We start from the raw sequence: 18,340 nt of genomic DNA on the forward strand, positions 1-18,340 counted from the left end.
GGCCGTACAGTGCCGTTGCGTGTTGTTAAGTGCAGGAGAGTGCAGGAGAGTGCCGGAGAGTTGCCGCAGAGTGCCGGAGAGTGCCGAAGAGTGACGGAGAGTGTCGGAGAGTGTCGGAGAGTTGCCGCAGAGTGCCGGAGAGTGCCGGAGAGTTGTCGCAGAGTGCCGGAGAGTGCCGTAGACTGCCGGAGAGTTGTCGGAGAGTGCCGGAGAGTGCCGGAGAGTTGCCGAATCGTGCCGGAGAGTTACCGGAGAGTGCCGCAGAGTGCCGGAGAGAGCCGAAGAGTGTAGGGGAGTGCCGCAGAGTGCCGGAGAGTGTCGGAGAGTTTCCGCAGAGTGCCGGAGAGTACCGCAGAATGCCGGAGAGTTACCGGAGAGTGCCGGAGAGTGACGGAGAGTGACGGAGAGTTGCCGCATCGTGCCGGAGAGGGCTGGAGAGTGCCGGGGGATGCCGGAGAGTACCGGAGAGGACCGGAGAGTGCCGGAGAGTGTCGGAGAGTGTCGGAGAGTTGCTGTAGAGTGCCGGAGAGGGCCGGAGAGTGTCGGAGAGTTGCCGCAAAGAAAACGCGCGAAGATTTCTAGGAGCGATCGCACTCACGCAGATTCGCTGAATGAGAATTCCGTACGCGACACCGACGCGTGCCCCAAAGCTCCGCATCACGTCGACTTCGAGGCAACAATGTACTTAATAGTAGTAGATAAGTAGATAAAGTCAAATGGAGCGTTACGAATGTTCTTCCCTTACCATCAAAAGCGAGCAGTGTTGGTAAGCGTAGGTATGACACCACCGTCAACTGCCGCATGGTATTACCATCACGAGTACGTGAGCCGCAAACGGCGACTGGTAGATGGTACCGCCATCGTGAGTACGCGAGCTCCTATCAGAAATTCGTTGCGCCGCCCTTGGGGGCAAAAAACGGTGAAAGTTAACGTACGAAACCAGAGGGCAGCACAGGATGCGATCGCACGACCCTGCCCGTGAGCAATCTCCCAACTCATCTGTGTCAGAAATACGTTGCGCCGCCCTTGAGGGCAAAAAACAGTGCGATAGCGCTGCCACCCACAGAATAAATTTCAAACAATATTCTGTATCCTTTCTCGCAGACACGAGATCCCATAAGAAAGTCTATGCTGGTCTATGCAGTTCGTCTTCTTGGTCTGTCTTGGTCTCTAGTGTCCATGGTCAGCATCATGGGTATTTTGTAGTTTATTTAATTTATAAAGACAAACGAAAACAGTTATTGCTCTTTTGAAATATTGTATTTCAATATAATATTAAGCTACAAAATACCTTTAAGACGGATAGAAGAGAAATATGGACGTGGAACAAAATGAGGAGCTACAATTACATGGCGGCAAATTCTACACCGATTCTGCCGAATATTGGAAAAAGATTCCTCCCACGATTAATGGCATGTTGGGTGGATTTGGCTTCATCACCAAAACTGATATCGAAGGCTCTGCATTGTTTCTAAATTCTCTTTTGGAGGTGAATTACATGTGTAAATTTAACAGTTTAAGATTTTTGAATTGCAAGTACTTACCTTGTCTAAACTGTTATTTTCAGCTTCCTAACCCTCCTGCAAGAAAATATGCATTAGATTGTGGCGCTGGTATAGGAAGAATATCAAAGTCGTTGTTAACTAAGTACTTTACGAACGTTGATCTGGTTGAACAGAATCCAAGATTTTTACAAGAAGCTCGTGTATTAATGCAGATTTGTTCATCAAGACTCGGAATTTTATACCCCCTAGGTAATCATTTAAGGGTGTAATACGTTTTGATTGTATAAGAATAAATATATTGTACAGAACTGAACTTTCAGGTTTACAAGACTTTACACCTGACGTTGCAAAATATGATGTCATATGGTGTCAGTGGGTTTTAGGGTACTTGCAAAATGACGATCTGGTTAACTTTTTTAAACGATGTTTGTAAGTTTATAACATGAAGTATGAATTATATGCCAATTTTTCTTATACTGTTATTAAAAAAATTAAATAATGTATAGTTTATATGTTATAACTTAAACCTGTTTTTAGGGCTGGGCTCAAACCAAATGGATTATTGGTTATCAAGGAAAATGTAACAACTTCAAGTAATATCGAAGTGGATACAAAAGATTCATCAATAACGCGACCTTTGGATAATTATCGTCACATTTTCGAGAAAGCAGGATTTACTTGTATTAAAGAACAGCAACAAACTAGATTACCGCGTGGACTTTATCCAGTTTACATGTTTGCCCTCAGACCAGTAAGACCAGTCCAGTCCAGTCGGATCAGTGAGATCGATACCAGTAAAACCAGTAATAATGAACTAGATTTCACATTTTAAGTCATAACCAAAATTTGTACATAAACATGTAAGCATTAAATTCAACAAAAAATTCTCAAAATCTTTTAAGTATATTATAGAAGTTTACCATTATCAAAAAATATATAGAAATGAGATTTTATTTTGGTCGGATTTTTTCATACATGAAATGTTGATTGGTATCTTGAGGAGAAGCATTGATAAGTCGTTTTTTGACTGCACGAAAATGTGCTAGAGCATAATTGTATAGCTCATTTTCCATTTTCCAAACAATTGATTTCTGAATCTTTTCCACTGTTTCAGGAAGAGGATTTATCTTTTGGGTAGTCTGTCGCAAATGTGATTTGTTATCTAAAAGGATAAAGAATATGTAAATGCTACATTGATCAAATATTACTATTACGTAATAGATTAATAATGTCAGGTAGTCTAATTCTTACTGTGTAAGAAATGTTCGTATGCCCCTTTAAAAAATCGTGGTAGCACAGCTTGAAGCATGTCTATAAACTCTGCTAATTCTTCTGTTACTCCCACAAGCAAGTAATGTCGTTCCAGATTTCGTTTTGCTTCTTCTAGTGCCCACTTATTCCCAACTTCCCTAATTATTCATATAACACAAAAATAATTTTATGAATTTGTTCATTAGTTACAATTATTTCATGCTCATTGGCATATGTTTTAATCTTACCAACAAGCTGGATCATGTCCACATAAGAAAGGGATCTGCAACCACATGTTATTGGGATCACAATCGGCTTGTCCCGCTTTGATACATTCATCAAAAGTCTAGAAATAATATTTAATATTTATTCTTTAGTGAATTGTTATTGGGTAGGATCAAACCATTGTATTAGTGATGCAAACCTTAGTATCACCATGCTTTTTTCTAAGTAGATGTGGCCTAAAGTTATCACCGTAGCGCAGAAAGTAGTAATACGACACAAATCTATCTAAGGGTTTTCGTAGTATATTTATATACAGAGGTAATTGTTTAACACCAAATCTGGAAGTATTATAAAATGTAGTTTGTTTGTAAAGAAAATAGGGAAATAAGTTAAAATGTACATACTTTTCAAAATTTAAAAAAGCCATGTGACCATGATAAAAAGCTGGTTTAATTGCATCCCATTGGGTTATATTATTTACAAACTGCATCTAAAGTATGTCAGAAATATAAAATACATTTTTAGTAACAAAACATTGATATCTATGAAACAACAAGTTCTTAGATATATTTACCTGATTAGGAAGTGTTAAAGTATGCATATTATTGGTGATGTTAATATGCAAAGCATGATACTTATTTTTTTTGCACAAGTCATAAACAACTCCCACAAAGCTTGTAGAGCCAGTTTTTGGAACCCTATTATATATCAGAACCAAATTCTCAAAGTTAGATCTATACATTTGCACTTCAGGTACATCACTCTTGGTTCTCTTGTAAATTTGCGTGATAGCATCATCTGGAAATATAAAAGTGTCAACACGAATACCTTGATGATTCATAAGAGGTTATAATGGATCATACGTACTTAATATTCTATTACTTTCTTCTAAATAGTTTAGCTTAACTTTAAAGTAGAGAACAAGGACAATGAACAGTATTAACAAAATCCATTGAAAAGGGAAATTCCTTAATAACATTTTCTCCGATAATGTTTACTTGGAAACATCTATGGGGAACATAACCTAACACTGCGCTTGAACTGTCAGTATTTACTACTTGAGTCATGATCAATTTTAATATGAGAAGGATAGTTTTCTACAATAAAACATCAATCTGCTTTATATAATTATTATAGAATTTTTAAAATTGTGAATAACACGAGCTTACATATTTCATAATTGTTAATCGGGATCGCTCCATGTTCTTCAATACAAAGATGCTTAATTGACTTCAGCACCCCACGTGTAAACGGAGGACTTCCCCGCTTCCTTTTCCTTCCGTCGGGCAAAAGGGTGACAAAATGGTTAGTGTATTTGCCGATTCGTAATCCAAAATTTTGTGAGCAATCGTTATCAATACTGTAAGATGAAAGTTGTGCAGTAGAAACTCAGAAAAGTCATGATATCATGCGCTTGTAGTTTATATTATATTGTTGCTAATAATTTTGTTATAAGTCCAGATGCTTGTCACATTGGTGTTTCCTAATTAAAATGTTGTATACGATAATTAAAATAATTTTAGAACAGCTTTAAAATGACATGCTTTAAGTCCTTTTTAAACATTTGCAATATAATTTTCTGGTTTCCTCATTTTTATTTGAATCGAACTCGTTTGCGTAATGGAGGTTATGTTTGTTAACTATGTGCACGCTCATTAATTGGTTATGGAATGTTTCAGGGTAAAGTGAAATGTTCGGAACTAAGAAAGAAAGAGAAGAAGGAGTTGCTGAAGCAACTGGAGGAGCTCAAGACTGAGCTTACCCATTTACGAGTAGCAAAGGTTACGGGAGGAGCGGCTTCGAAGCTTTCCAAAATGTATGTTTGAAATATGTGTACACAAGCTTTGAAAAGTGTCTCGATTAAAATGACAAGACACAACAATAATGCTTTCCTAGTTGTAGAAATTGCTGGATTTTTCTCCAGCGTTTCTTTTTCATGAAATGTTGAAGTTACAACTCAATTTTTTTCTTTTCAGCCGAGTTGTGCGGAAAGCAATTGCCCGAGTATATATCATTATACATCAAAAACAGAAGGAAAATCTACGACTGTTGTTTAAAAACAAAAAGTACAAGCCTTTGGATTTGCGACCAAAGAAGACAAGAGCTTTACGACGAGTATTAACACCATACCAGCGCAGTCGCAAAACATTGAAGGAAATACGCAAACGATCTGCGTACCCACCCCGAAAATATGCTGTAAAAACGTAAATAAGTTTCTTCTTGCATATTGAAAGCAGTAAATTAATAAAAGCTTTTCTGTATTCGAGTTGTTTGAGTCATTTTGTAAACATGCAAAAACATCGTTCGTAAATATCGAGAAAAGGGGGAACTTATAGGAAAAATTAAATAACTGAAAGGGTATAGGATATGGTAATTAAAATAATGATTATATTCTTTCTGTTAAATCTATTTATTCAAACAGTGGCACTTTAGAATCAATTGTATGCTACAAAAGAGGCACCAGTTGGTAAATGAGTAATTTATTTTCTGTCCGCAGTTATACTTGTTTTCATACAGAAAGTTCTTGAAAAAAGCTGCAGTTAAATTTTGTTAATATAAAATTACCCATTGAAATAATTTGGCAGTATTATATAATGAGAACATAAAGTTTAAAAGTATCTTATAAAACATAAAAACAAAATAGAATTCCATACTAAGTTTCATTAGCAACTTCAGCATGCCTCTGTACAGTAGTTATATATGAATATATTATTTGTTGGAATTTGTGTAGTTGTCGATACGGCAAAATAATTTTTGTAGAAACATTTTCAGTTTTTCAATTTATTACGTATGCCGTTATGTGGGTGGATAAAATATGAAAAAAGCAATGTTTGTGGAAACCTTGGAAATCATTGATGCTGCTCTAACAGTTTTGTTTTGTTCCTACTATTAAATAAATTTTGTGAATGGCTGCTGTGTTATATGTACTTTACAAGTATTTATTAAAAATATTAGTTTCATGTTGGTTCCCACTGGAAGCACTCTACGGATTAGAGGTATGTAAGAATCAGATTTTTTGCATTTCTAAATTTTCTTGATTCTTTAAAAGTACCAATATTTATGTACAATTGTTACATTCCAAGCGAGATATTTTTAAAATACCTGTTTTTCTTAGAGAAGCATAAGCTCAGTACAAAGAGTGGAAATAAATATAATAGATTAGACCGTGATGAGCTTGCCCATGCACCAGGGACAGGGATGGAAATTTGGCTCAAGGAAACACGTGTCATTACAATCCTTAATTTCTGTTAACAAATCAAGGATTTCAGATGTTATCTTGTCATTAGTACCCATCGTATGATCAACGTTATCCTTGGCTTTAAGTTCATCCTCGTGTTTCTCTGAAATGGAAGATTACATACACAATACAAAACTGTGTCAAATAATAAATAAGTGTGAAAACTTACCAGAACTATGATCAGTTGTAGTAGTAGTATTATGAACTGCAACTGGCTGACTGATCGTTTGCCTTTTAATTAAATCAGCGACAAGAACTTTTAATTTATGTAGTTGTTCTTGTTGATGATTTCGCTGTTCTGCCAACTGACGAAAAACTTGATCCCTCTCTTTAGCTCTTTCTTGTAAAACTGCACGCTGTTTCTGATACAGACTTACATATTCACCTGTAAATACGAAAACTTGAAGTAATATTTTTTAAACATCATTGCTCAGTTTAACAATTATTAGAAATTAACCTATCGTTTCAGTTTCTCCTTGTAGTTGTAGAACAAGATGTTCTAATCTTTGTTTTTCGTCAGTTAGATCAGCAATCCTTTCCATAGTCTCTTTAAATCTATTTTCCAATTTCTTTACTGCATCAGGGAGAATTAAATCATTAGTAGTCGCATCTGGTAATGGTAATTCAGTTTGGGTTATCGCTGAGCTCTTTGTGATTAATGTCTGTTCTTCATTATTGCCATCTTGACTTTGCAGCCCATTTGTGACGTTCGTATTTTCTTGTACTAATTGTTCTAGCTTTTGCGAATTTAATTGAGCAAGAAGTTGCTGATTTTCTTCCTTCAAGTTCTCAATTGTTATCTAGATACATAAGTTAAATTCAAAATATTATTTTCAATCAGAAATTCGTCATATCGTAAACAAGTATGCTGGTATGTAACAAAATATAAAAAAAGTAAAAAATAGAACATAAGATAACACTATCAAATGATATAATTATGCTTAATTAATAAGTTCTACCTAATAAAGCATAATTACATAGGCTTTTTGAAGTTCTTGTTGTATGGTACTTGCGTGCTGGGATTGCGCTTGGTAATGCTGCATTTGATCTGTAATTTGAGCAGTTTCTAATTTCTCCTTTTCCATTTCAAATATTAAACCTTCCTTTTCTTTTAATTTATCTTTCAATTCATCCATCTCTATTTCCATTTGATATAGTTGAGCGTTTAACTTTTTCCCGATTGCTCGTTCTGCTTGAATTTGTTCCGTTAAATCTAATTTACTGTTACTCTAGACAAAAAAATATTGATTATAGAACAAACGATGAGAGGTTAGAGATGTATTGTCAGGGAGAATTACCAATGAAATGAAAGCATCGTGCATCTCTCCAAGTTGTTGTTTAAGTTGTTGATTTTGTGAAACTGCACGAGAAGTTGTAAGTTTTTCACTTTCGAGTGCCGAAGCCAGTTTTGATGCTTCAAGCCCCATTTCCGCATTCACTTGTACCTCTTGTAATTCTTTCTTTAGTGATTCTATGTGCGAATCCTAAAACAGATATGAAGAAAGAAATATCAAATAGTTAATTTCGAATAATTATATGCGACAAGAAATCTTACTTTTTCATTCAATGCATCTTGAAGGTTATTCTGAACCATCGTGAGTTCCTCAACATTTTTTGTGAGAGCATCTACTTGCTCCTTATAATTTTCAACAGATGTTGAAGAATCGGCCCTTTCTCTTTCACGTTGCAACTGTTGTTCCAAAAATGATAATCGTTGGATATAACTTTGCTCTCTTACTTCCCAGTCGCCAAATGCTTTCCTCTCGGTTTCAATCTGGAATGAACTTGAATAAAGTCCAGTAATTATTTTTTAATTATTCTGGCATAAAAATCCTTCTTAGACATACAGCGGCAAGAATCCTGGAATGTTCAGCTTCTATTTGTCGTACATAGGATTGGTATTGTTTACTAATTTCTTCTTTCTCTTGGCAAGCAGAGCTTAGAGCTTCTTTTAAGTCGGTTACTTCTTGTTCAAGTGTTACTACTGCATTGGTTTGCTCATCCAAGGCTTGAGCAGCTTGTGGAGAAGTTGTCAGCTAAACAAAAATTCAAATATCATATTCAAAACATGAAAAGTATTCTTAGAAATGTATAAGTATAACATTTAATACCTGTTGTATTCTGATTTCATTTAATGACAATAAAGCTGCTTTTTCTTGCAACTGTTCTTGCAAAGTTAGCACCTCGGTAGTCTTGAAATTTAGCTTTTGCTTGAGTTCCGATGATTCCAATTCTAAATCTTCTTTTGCTTTCCTGAAATACGAACTAATAACTAGAGCGAACTAGAATCCGTTGATAAGTCTTGCAATATCCATACCTGATTTCTAAATGTTTTCTCTCAAGGTCCTCATAACTTTTTTGAAGATTTTCATGAACATTGCCCTTTTCTTCAGTACCGCTTTTTACGTTAACTAATTCCTTTTCAAGTTCTCCTACACGCAATTGGGAAGCTTTCAACTTACTCGATAGTTCCTCAACTTCCACTACAAAAGTCAATAAAATTGATTTCTCGCGTAATTTTTTATTAATAAGCACATCAAGGGTATGTATTTACCAGCTTTCTGCTTTGCCGTAAATTGGATTTGGGTGAGAGCAGCATCAAGTTCAGCTTTCTCACCAACGAGAATGCCAGTCGTTTGAGCATGTAATTGCAGTTGCTCTTTCAAAGGATTTACTTCACGAGCGAGCCTTTCTGCGAATATTGCATCTTTCGCTGCGAGCTCAGCTTCTAATTCAGAAACTCTGCTACTCTATGTTACAATAGATACTGGCATAACATTTCATTCTCACAAAAAAAAAAAAAAAGAAACAAGAACGCAGAATATTTTACGTATACTTACATATTGGCTAACTTGCATATGTAGTTCAGTTACAAGCTGTTTTTGCTCTTCGATACAAGAAACCAAGAATTGATTTCGGTACTCTAAATCAGAATCAAGGGTAGAGCCTTTACTGTCTTCTGTGTTATCTATCAAGACATCCTCTACAGCAGATGCCATTTGCATCAAATGCTCTTTTTGTGCAGATGCAAATTTATTAAATCCTATATATTTTAAATGTTGATCTTTCAATTGCAGTGTTTCCACTTCTGATGGAGAATTAACATTCACTGTACAGTTTCCATTATTTTCATGCGACAATATTGGTACATCTTCATTTTCAAATCCTAAATCTATAACGGTTGCTGATGGTATTTTCCTTATACAATGATTTGCACTTTCTTTATGATTACTTCTTTCGTCAGTCTGTACAGTTATTAATTCATTACCGTTATTTACTGATTCAGTATACTTAAATGCATCGGTAATGCTAGATGAATTTTTTACTGAAGGTGCAACCGTTTGTACATTTGGATTTATTGATTGAAATTCTTGCTGCAGCAAGGTTTGTGAATTATGTGTTCCATCTTGAATATTATTGTCTGCTGTGCCTGCAGTCTACACACAAATTATTAACAGCTGTTATCCGAACCTAACATCATTAAGTATAATTTTCTACACTACATCACTATGCTATATTACAGTCAACATAGAAATATTACAATACCTGCGTAAACGACTCATGTTCGTAAGTTGGGGTGTTTTGTGAATTTTCTTGAGAGTTACCACGTTTTTTGCGTTGATGTTCCTTCATCTACAAAGTTCATTTTCTTAGTTAGCACGAAAAGTTAAAAATGTCAATCAAGGTTTTGAAGCATTAAAAAGAGAAGGTTCATAAATGTAAGCATTAGTTTTAATTAATTTAAATTATTAAGGAATTCATTGACAGAAGAGACGTAGTACTGAAATTTACCAATTTCCGAGCAGCAGACAATTTTTTGTTATTCATTGTGACTGGACGATTGTAAATCGAATATTCGTCAAGGTCACAGGTGGAAATACCGATGCGGTTGGTAATTCACATTGTCAACATGAAAATATTGTACCTGACACAGTCACTTAGGTTATGTCATGACCTATCGATGCCACTTCACCACTTTTACCACCACAGACACATATCCAACACTACTTACCAGCTACCAATCGTTGGCATATATGGACGTATAAATTATACGATGCAACACAGCTGTACTTGAAGGTATTTTCCATTCGAACTGGACCATAAACTTTAAATCTATCACAGGTATAAGTTGGGAAAGTTGGAGAATGATAACTGTGTCTACTGCGCTGCCCACTCGCGGACTTATTAGGAAGCTGGTGCGCCATGGAGTTAAATGTAGTTCCGATTAGCATTTCATTTTTGACGAATTAACACTACGTGCATAATGTGACTACAGCATTAGTAAAACTTGTAGATAATCATTTGTTCAAAAGATTATTAGTGTTGAATAATTCGTGTCTAAAGGTCAGTTCTCATACTGCGTTTCGAATGCGCCTTAACTAATGCAATATGCCTCTACATTGGAAAACGATGGTGATAAAAAAATATAAATCAGTGAAGACTTCTTATGATGCAGTTTTTGCGTTCGTGATTTCGTGCTGCCCTCTATGAACAGTTCTGACAGTTTGAACATCATCCATGTGGCACCCTCTAGCTTGTCGGAGCGATGACGTACAATTGAAATTATTGAAATATAAACAGTTAAAGGTTGTCTTAAAAGTCAATCAATTATTTTACAAAGCACAATTAATGTAAGAACTAGACAAAGAATTTGACGGTTTGACATTTAGGATCGTAGTTTTTAGATTCTTAATTTTGATAAATACTGATAATCTTTATCTTGGAACCCATTCACTTAACGCGCTTCTAAATAAATCTTAATACAGATATACATTTATTATAAGACTTATTAACAAGACTGATATGAAAAGGAGTATTAAAGTGAAACTATGACGAGTTATTCCTCTTTACGCATATGTCTATTTACGTTCTCTTTGATTTCCAAGCATTTCCGTAATGCGTAAAGCTGCGTATATAAACACTCACGCAGTACTTGTTTCTAGAACAGCAGTACTGTCAAGTAGGTCAGTCACGGGGCTTCCTTTTACGCAAAGATGAGAAGAGCGATCACATAAATTCTGTCAAGCCAACCAAAAAGAAATCGCCAACGATCGGCTGTTCTGCGGTGCGAAAGTTGGCGGACTCATTCCGACTCTGAATATCCAAAAATCCTCGATGCATTAATTAGTCAATTTGTGACACAAACACTCATCTCGGTTAATAAGCTCTTTCTAGTTCGTTCTATTGAGTGTCGCGGTGAAAGTGATTCTCTTAGAACCGAAGAGTTTGGTACGAGTCGCACAGGAACATACGTGGCCCGAATCACATTACAAGACAAATCAAGTCGAAAGCGTATTTACAAACGACGGGCCTTTTCTTTAATTTTAAGACTAACGATACGAAAAATCGGTTTTTATACAAGAAACTGCAACAGAAAAATTATAGAAAGAGGACAACCACTGTAAGAAATAACAAAGAACAGGATTTATGACTCGAGATAATGTATAATCTTTGTCTTACTCAATTTGTACATCCTTTACTAGCACTAGGTTTGAATGTACTCATGGTAATAAAATGTGGACACGATAACAACTCCGCAATCTTGTTTATATAATTAATGTTTAAATTACAAATACGTTAAGGAAATATACAAAATCTATTTAGAAAATCAGATCGGGTGCAAGTGGATAATAATGCGTAAAGGATCATTTCATTATGGATAACCCGATTTACACATAATTTTACAGTGGATAATCATTTTATTCGGTACAGTCGTTAAATTACAGTTATTAACTACCACGAATACACATTCTCGCTCTGGCGGAGCTCACGAGCCATCTTTCCGTTAACAAATGCGAAACCTGAGATATCCTCATCGGGCGAAAGGATGCTGCAAAGATTCGAGGAAAGGTGCGGGATCGTTTACGAACTCTCGCTGGCTAGTTAACCTCATTGTGGACAGCTCTGCTCCAACATATGCAAAATGCCCTGATGACCGGGCATAAATAAATTAAAAAAAAAGATAACATGAAATCAGAGAGCGCCCACCGCCTATTTATAACTTATCCTCGAAAAACTATCTCATCTTTCGATCGATGATACAGAGCCTGGAATGGGATGTAAATTTCCAAAGAATAAAGAAACATCCGAAAAACCTAAACACCCGATCCATATCTGGGTGTGACTGCAATTGTCCTTTTCCCGGGAGTGCTCGGGAGGCGGTCGTAGGTCTTTTTGTAAATACGCGATCCCTGCGGGGCCCCGTGACACACATCAATGGCGGTGCGCTAACGGTAACGGTGAGTGACCTACTCTTGCTCGGTCTCGGCCGAAGACCGCCGATCCCAACCTCGTTGCGTCTCTCTCTCTCCCGCGGTGAAGTTACCGCGAGGCATCGCGCGTCCTTCTCGCTCCCGTGGCGTGGCCGGCGCGCGGTATCGCGCGTTCTCTCGGTTCCACTGGGCGGCCGCCGCTAGGGGTCTCGCGTCTTTGTCGCTCTCGGCGGCGCGGCTGCGCGCGCCGCTGCCGCGAGCCCCCCACTCCGGTGCTCTCTCCGTTCCTCCCACTGGCGATCAAGAGCAGCCGCGCTCTTTCACCGGCTCGATCGGACGGGGTAGACTTTTTCCTGCCGACTCTTCCTCGGATGGGCAGCCGCCGGCCGATTATAAGGCGACGCTAGTAATGAGAGACCCCCTGGCGAGCCAAGGTGCCGTCTCTCTCACGTCGTCGGCCGGTCGCGTCTGCCGAGAGAGTGCCTCTTCCGGGTCTTCCGGGTCCACGGGACCTTCCGGGTTCTTCGCGACTTCCGGTTGGCCATCCTACCATACCGTCAATCAATCGATCGATGATCCGAAACGATTGGTTGTTGTTTTCCGCTTAGACGTGCGCGTTCTCCACCTGACTCGACGGACGTCCAGAGATATTCTAAATTTCGAATCGATTCCTCCTTCGACCTTTCAATGTCATTTGTGTCGTACCTCGTTAAATGAACTTGTTTATCGATTTCCCACTAGACGCGGTCGTCTGGGGATTTAATTTAATTCGGAAGTTTTAGAGATTTTCCACTTAAACGCAGAAACTTACTGTTTTTCTGTGTTTAATACTTGTTTAACGGTATCTGGTTCATCCTATATCTGCAGTTAAACGTCGTACTTCAGGTTTTCTGCTTTTCGCCGGTGGTAATTCTTCTTCGATTGTTCTCCGCTCTGGAAGGCGCGATCATGAAGATCCTTTCGTTCGTACTGCTCGAGGTGAGTGGGCTTTGATCGAGGCATTAAACTTGGCCCGTGAAGTCATTTAATTTTCAAGAATGTCGTGGTTTAATTGCGGACTAGTTCAAGGGACGTGTACCAAAAGATTTCTTGATGGAACTTCGTTTCGTCCGTTTGGGGGAAAGTGCAAAACGAAAGCACCGGCATTGCATCCCTAGGGGAAACTAAGAACACCCCGTTTCAGAGACTATTTGATAAATTCAATCTTATGAGGAAACTCGGTTGAGTTTCACGCCAAATACTATTGTATACGTAAGTGCGTGCAAGAATGGCACCGAGTATCTTAACAGGAATTTCTATGTCGGCTCAGATGTATTTATTTATATCTCGGTTGTTGACACTTGTAACGGTCCCGCATTTGAGATAATTGAAGAACACCGTGAATTGTAACTTCTGTAATTGTGTAAAAAATCTGAAACTCACAAGACTGTGCTCCTGCAATTTTTCCGGAAGTAAATGTGTATTGGAATTCCCGGTTACTGAATAGAATTGGTTCTTGCAAAGTACGTATATTCGGCGAATGTCATTTGATAATCACGTTGATTAATTAAATTTGTAAATCATAGACATGGTAGGTATTTCCTACGTTTCGATGAAAACGTTCTATGTGTTCGGAGGGTCTTGTTTTTAGATCTATGCACCTGTGGCGTCGAAGAGAAACCGACGATGTCTGTTTGACCCCGAACACGCCGTCGATGGACTTTCACTGTAGACACACATTTAGTCGAGAAATTGTTCAAGTGACTTAAAAGCTTGGGTTAAGCTGACAAGAAATGCGCCATTTACCGACCGAGTTTCCTCGCTTCCGAAGTGCCCTGTATTCTATAACCACCTCAAACGGCAATCGGAAATCGCAGTACATTGTCTCTCCTTCTTTTGACTTCCATTAAACGTTTTCAACCATTCCGTGCGATACATTAATGCCATATTCAAACTTTCATAAACATTTCTAGAGAAGTTTCAGCTGACACGAAAGCTTTACCCTAGGGTCTCGTTTATGTAACTTTTCTCCAAACTGGGTGTACCGAATTATTAGAAACATTAACACACGAATATTAATATCCCTAGGAAGGTCCTGGTACCCATAAGAATTCATTTTTAAAAATTCATTTATAAATATTTTTAAATTCTACATAAAAAGTAAGATTTCATGGGTGTCACAAGCCTTTTTAAAGCCTCCATAATCATTTCTAATGTTTTATAGACGATTGGCCCCCACAGATACTACTTTCATATCACCTTAATAAATACTATCTGAAGATATCGCGATGGATTATGAGAAGAGTACTAAAATTCAATATTAAATTCTAAGTAAATGCGGGGCGCTCGTAAATACGGGGATTACTGTATAATAATTAAATCATAATTTCTTATAAGTTACATGAGAACTGCAAACAAGTTTCGCGGTAAGTAGCGAAAAGTACAGACTGGTTTCTGCACAGGTGTTGAAGCTGCAACTGACCGGAAGTCAGGGCACCACTGGAGGGCCCAGCAGTTTCGGATACGATGCAGCTTCGGCTTGCAGCAGACCATATTCCAGACTCGGTAGAGCCCGCATCGAAAAGCTTCCTTGCGACTTCCGGCGTCAGAATTGGTGCGCCGTTGCTGGTAACGCGTATCCCTGGTAATGGAAATAAATATATATAGAGATAAAAGGTGAATAAGATTAATTCGCAATTAATTATTAATTAATTCTTAAACTGTTACAACAGGCATGCGGTACGTCGTTTCGTCCAGGAGAATCAGGGCCTGATGCGAAGGATGTACGGCGACGAAAGGCATCTGGACGTTATCAGAAACGAACTTGAAAAGAACGACGTCGACGTAGAATTGGAAGACGGATATACAGATTTCCTCGATGAATCTAGGTGAGGGTGCAGTCTGAAAATAGTTAACAGAACACGTAGAAAAATATTCGATTAAATTAATAAAATTTCTGTATAGATACAAGAATGAAATTTGTAAGAGGAATCAAAATGGTTTCAATGGGTTGGCCAATAATTCTATGCGGTTTTCCGTGCGGTTCTTGTAGACGATGATGCATGGGAAACCACACGGCATTATTTGTCAACCTAATATTACAGTAATACTGTTCCTGATATCAGAGTAACGTTTCATTATCAATCCAATATTGCAGTAATACTTTCCCTGGTATCGGAATAACATTTCTTTGTCGTTTGCAGACGATTTCGATACGAGGTCGATCAAAATGACGAGGAAGAGATGGTCGAGGACGAAGGGGAGTACGAGTTGGATTTTGAGGATCGACAATCTAGGGTCCAGATAGAACCTCGATCCGATGGCAGAGGATTCACGAGCAGAGCCTGGAACGGTGCTCGAAGGTTTGGCAAGGTTCCAAAATCGAACGAAAATTCGAGAATTCCGTCAGAAACGTCTCTGGATCAGGATGTGGTCTTGACGCCATCAACGGTGTCTCAACACACAACGACCACAACGACCATGCCCACAAGTGGCATTGAATCAACAGTACCGACAATGAGGACATCGATTGCAGAGAATTCAACGAGCAGATCTGACATATTATCGTCGCTATCGCCGAATGAGACCTCCCAGAGTGTCTGGAACTCGAGCGAAACCTCGACGACTCCTATGCAGAATTTCAGCTTAAACGAGATTCTCAGCCAGTCGGAAAGACTCAACCAGTCCATCGAATTTTCTACGGAGGTTCCTCTGATTTTCGAGGAAATCATCGAAGTCAGCGAGATCGCGGAAGCGACCTCGACGAGCACGACGTCGACGGCGAATCCGAGAACGAGGACCTCGGGGACTTCATCTTTGGACGGGAGAAACGAGACCGTTTTCGTCGGGGATGAGTTGGAGAGAAATAAAAATCCCAAAGAGCCGCCAACTGGGGTCGGTGACCAGGATTCTGGAGAGAGGACACGGGAGGAGGAGCAGGTGCAACAGCAGAAGCAACAGCACTTCCGGCCGAGGCCAGAATACCGACCCTCGGAGACGACCTCGGAGAACTCGAATATGGAAGGCCAACTATTTCAGGATGTGGCCGCCAAGGATCAGGAGCCGGTTCTCAAACTGAGAGGAGTGTAAGATAGACGCGACGATGCATGGATTAGAATTATATCGAAATAAAATGTAGATGTAATAAGATTTTATTTCATAGGCTCTGATTTTCAGGAACGCGTGTCCCGTGAAAGAGGAAGTGGTCGCTCCATTTTGGGCAAATAATACTCGAGGCGAGGTACTGGCGTTGCTAAATCTCTACCCGTTTGAACAGTACATCCACTGGGAGAAATGCACGTGAGTATTCCGAAAGAGTTATAAAAATTATGGACGGAAACATCCATTTTCTGATTTCTTAAGACCTTAGTGACCGTGAGTCGGCCATCTTGAAATACGACGCCGATTCATGGTTATTAGGGCTTTAAATGAGTAAAAATAAAAACGCTCATTTTTCAGAAACGAGAACAAGCAGATGTACTGCAGGAACGGATGCAGGTGCGAACAGCAATTCAGGCTCCACAGATTGCTGGCCTACGACCCTAACAATGAGTGCCGAGGGATTTTCAGCGACTGGTTCAAGTTTCCCAGCTGCTGCGTCTGTCGATGCTACGACTTGCCGGTAGAATTTCGAGTGACGTCCAGATCTCCCAGGATCCAAAAGCAGAAGCGGAGAAGAAGGCAACGAGCCGACGTCCCGCGATCAGGGTGAAAAGTCTCGAGGGGCAGAATTGCCGAATTAATGTGCCGGGAAGGCGAAAATATCGGCAGAGAAGATGTCTTCGGCCCTAGGAGATCCAATTCTTAGGCCTGGAATATCCTATCCATACGTGGAAAGAGATTCACTGTTACCCGGAGTGTAATCGTAACTGTAACACCAATCGCTGGTCAATACAGACAGAAGTTCCGCAGAATTACGAAGGCACGGATAAACAAAAACACTACAAAAGATGTTCAATTCAGGACATATTTGCTCCACGATCGATGTCAACAGCTCGAATTCGGCATCCGTTGTCACACAAATATATCCTAAATTTAACAAATTTTTCACGACTCCATCTAAAAGTCTTCGACGGTAAAATTAAGTTAGAGCGAACGATAACGCACTTAATAGCGGCGATTTCAAAAGGGGCCTGACTATTTATTTATTTATTTGTATAGGTTTAAGCTACGCACTAATACGTAGGCGAGTTCGCGGCAAAATTACTCGCGCCATCCAGGGAGGTTCCGTGATAAGGCTCGTGAGTGATACGATAACGCCACTTCTCATTACACGCAATTTATTTCGTTTAAAGGACGTTATATACATATACATATACATATACGTGTAGGACACGTAGAGAAACGCGCGCGTGTACGCTCCGGAAAACTCGGACGTGGCGTACCGCCCTTCTTAGGTGAACGGACACGGTGTAACGATAACGATAACGATAACGATAACGACAACGTGGAGAAAGTACGATATGTGCGAGCGCCCCTCCGCGATCCGCTGGCGAATGGCGTTACGAATCGTTCCCTCGACACGGCGAATGCCAAATGGCGTCGTTGACGGGAAATTCTCGTTAACAGGGGAAATTTTCGTTAACGCCTTCGTCAAACAGAGAGAAGGAAAAGCGCTAGGACTAAAGCTGCCTGGGGTGACGTTAACGTCGCGACCCTTTGCGCGGTCTTCGTTTGTACTTCCCAAGATTGACCACCGCTTCGTGGCCGAACGCTCGATCTAACTCTCAGAATTTACTTTGAAGGTCTAACTCTCTACTTTCTTCCCTATCCTATTTTTTTCTACCTTTTTTTCCTCCAATGCAGCCGAACAACGGCTCCAAGCCCTGAAGAAAAACCCAATTAAACCAAACGCCATACTCAAATTCGCCGAAATCGACATCGCCTTATTAATTCAATAAAATTATATGTAACCCAGCCAACGGTTCCTA

General features: G+C 39.2%; 4 protein-coding genes across 10 annotated transcripts; 3 read left to right on the plus strand and 1 right to left on the minus strand.

The window, feature by feature from the left end:
• The first annotated feature begins 963 nt into the window (after nt 1-963).
• LOC105699338 (N-terminal Xaa-Pro-Lys N-methyltransferase 1-A) lies at nt 964-2,737 on the plus strand. Of its 4 annotated transcripts, none has more exons than XM_012424248.2 (5): nt 964-1,195; nt 1,299-1,489; nt 1,568-1,754; nt 1,826-1,934; nt 2,043-2,398. In XM_012424248.2, exons 2-5 carry the CDS (start codon nt 1,316-1,318, stop codon nt 2,335-2,337), a joined length of 765 nt encoding a protein of 254 aa, XP_012279671.1. In that variant the 5' UTR covers nt 964-1,195; nt 1,299-1,315; the 3' UTR covers nt 2,338-2,398. The 4 variants fall into 4 exon arrangements, with proteins under 4 accessions (XP_012279671.1, XP_012279679.1, XP_012279661.1 ...); XM_012424256.2 differs by having other exon boundaries at nt 964-1,182; XM_012424238.2 differs by adding an exon at nt 2,620-2,737 and having other exon boundaries at nt 965-1,489; nt 2,043-2,365.
• On the minus strand, nt 2,337-10,356 carry LOC105699270 (heparin sulfate O-sulfotransferase). Of its 4 annotated transcripts, XM_012424150.2 has the most exons (14): nt 10,232-10,313; nt 10,012-10,144; nt 9,766-9,852; nt 9,060-9,656; nt 8,774-8,969; nt 8,537-8,702; nt 8,331-8,472; nt 8,067-8,255; nt 7,775-7,993; nt 7,518-7,703; nt 7,197-7,448; nt 6,677-7,019; nt 6,389-6,604; nt 5,747-6,322 (listed from the first exon to the last, which is right to left on the minus strand). In XM_012424150.2, exons 2-14 carry the CDS (start codon nt 10,045-10,047, stop codon nt 6,141-6,143), a joined length of 2,811 nt encoding a protein of 936 aa, XP_012279573.1. In that variant the 5' UTR covers nt 10,048-10,144; nt 10,232-10,313; the 3' UTR covers nt 5,747-6,140. The 4 variants fall into 4 exon arrangements, with proteins under 4 accessions (XP_012279588.1, XP_012279573.1, XP_012279580.1 ...); XM_012424157.2 differs by lacking the exon at nt 10,012-10,144 and having other exon boundaries at nt 10,232-10,356; XM_012424143.1 differs by lacking the exon at nt 10,232-10,313 and having other exon boundaries at nt 10,012-10,214.
• LOC105699397 (60S ribosomal protein L35) lies at nt 4,201-5,247 on the plus strand. Its single transcript, XM_012424343.2, has 3 exons — nt 4,201-4,286; nt 4,661-4,797; nt 4,958-5,247. The coding sequence occupies exons 1-3, from the start codon at nt 4,284-4,286 to the stop codon at nt 5,187-5,189; spliced, it is 372 nt and encodes a 123-aa protein (XP_012279766.1). The 5' UTR covers nt 4,201-4,283; the 3' UTR covers nt 5,190-5,247.
• A 2,845-nt stretch (nt 10,357-13,201) lies between the features above and the next one.
• Nucleotides 13,202-17,121, plus strand: LOC105698926 (protein spaetzle 4). Its single transcript, XM_023432023.1, has 7 exons — nt 13,202-13,409; nt 14,873-15,054; nt 15,143-15,298; nt 15,614-15,629; nt 15,675-16,495; nt 16,587-16,709; nt 16,869-17,121. The coding sequence occupies exons 1-7, from the start codon at nt 13,380-13,382 to the stop codon at nt 17,119-17,121; spliced, it is 1,581 nt and encodes a 526-aa protein (XP_023287791.1). The 5' UTR covers nt 13,202-13,379.
• Nucleotides 17,122-18,340: the final 1,219 nt, after the last annotated feature.

Source organism: Orussus abietinus, unplaced genomic scaffold (genome assembly GCF_000612105.2).
Source record: "Orussus abietinus isolate OABI.00-Male unplaced genomic scaffold, Oabi_2.0 scaffold177, whole genome shotgun sequence".
In the NCBI taxonomy this organism is placed as follows: Eukaryota; Metazoa; Arthropoda; class Insecta; order Hymenoptera; family Orussidae; genus Orussus; species Orussus abietinus.

Bases quoted from the DNA above. Each gene is read 5' to 3' on its own strand.
- LOC105698926 (XM_023432023.1), top strand. From the start codon at position 13,380: ATGAAGATCCTTTCGTTCGTACTGCTCGAG. The intron at 15,055-15,142 runs GTAATGGAAATA...CTGTTACAACAG, and splicing joins GCTGGTAACGCGTATCCCTG to GCATGCGGTACGTCGTTTCG. The intron at 16,710-16,868 runs GTGAGTATTCCG...CTCATTTTTCAG, and splicing joins ATCCACTGGGAGAAATGCAC to AAACGAGAACAAGCAGATGT.
- LOC105699397 (XM_012424343.2), top strand. The intron at 4,798-4,957 runs GTATGTTTGAAA...TTTTCTTTTCAG, and splicing joins GCTTCGAAGCTTTCCAAAAT to CCGAGTTGTGCGGAAAGCAA.
- LOC105699270 (XM_012424150.2), bottom strand. From the start codon at position 10,047: ATGAATAACAAAAAATTGTCTGCTGCTCGGAAATTG. The intron at 8,256-8,330 runs GTATTAAATGTT...ATTTTTGTTTAG, and splicing joins ATGAAATCAGAATACAACAG to CTGACAACTTCTCCACAAGC. The intron at 7,449-7,517 runs GTAATTCTCCCT...TTTTTTGTCTAG, and splicing joins ACGATGCTTTCATTTCATTG to AGTAACAGTAAATTAGATTT.
- LOC105699338 (XM_012424248.2), top strand. From the start codon at position 1,316: ATGGACGTGGAACAAAATGAGGAGCTACAATTACATGGCGGCAAATTC. The intron at 1,755-1,825 runs GTAATCATTTAA...CTGAACTTTCAG, and splicing joins CGGAATTTTATACCCCCTAG to GTTTACAAGACTTTACACCT. The intron at 1,935-2,042 runs GTAAGTTTATAA...ACCTGTTTTTAG, and splicing joins AACTTTTTTAAACGATGTTT to GGCTGGGCTCAAACCAAATG.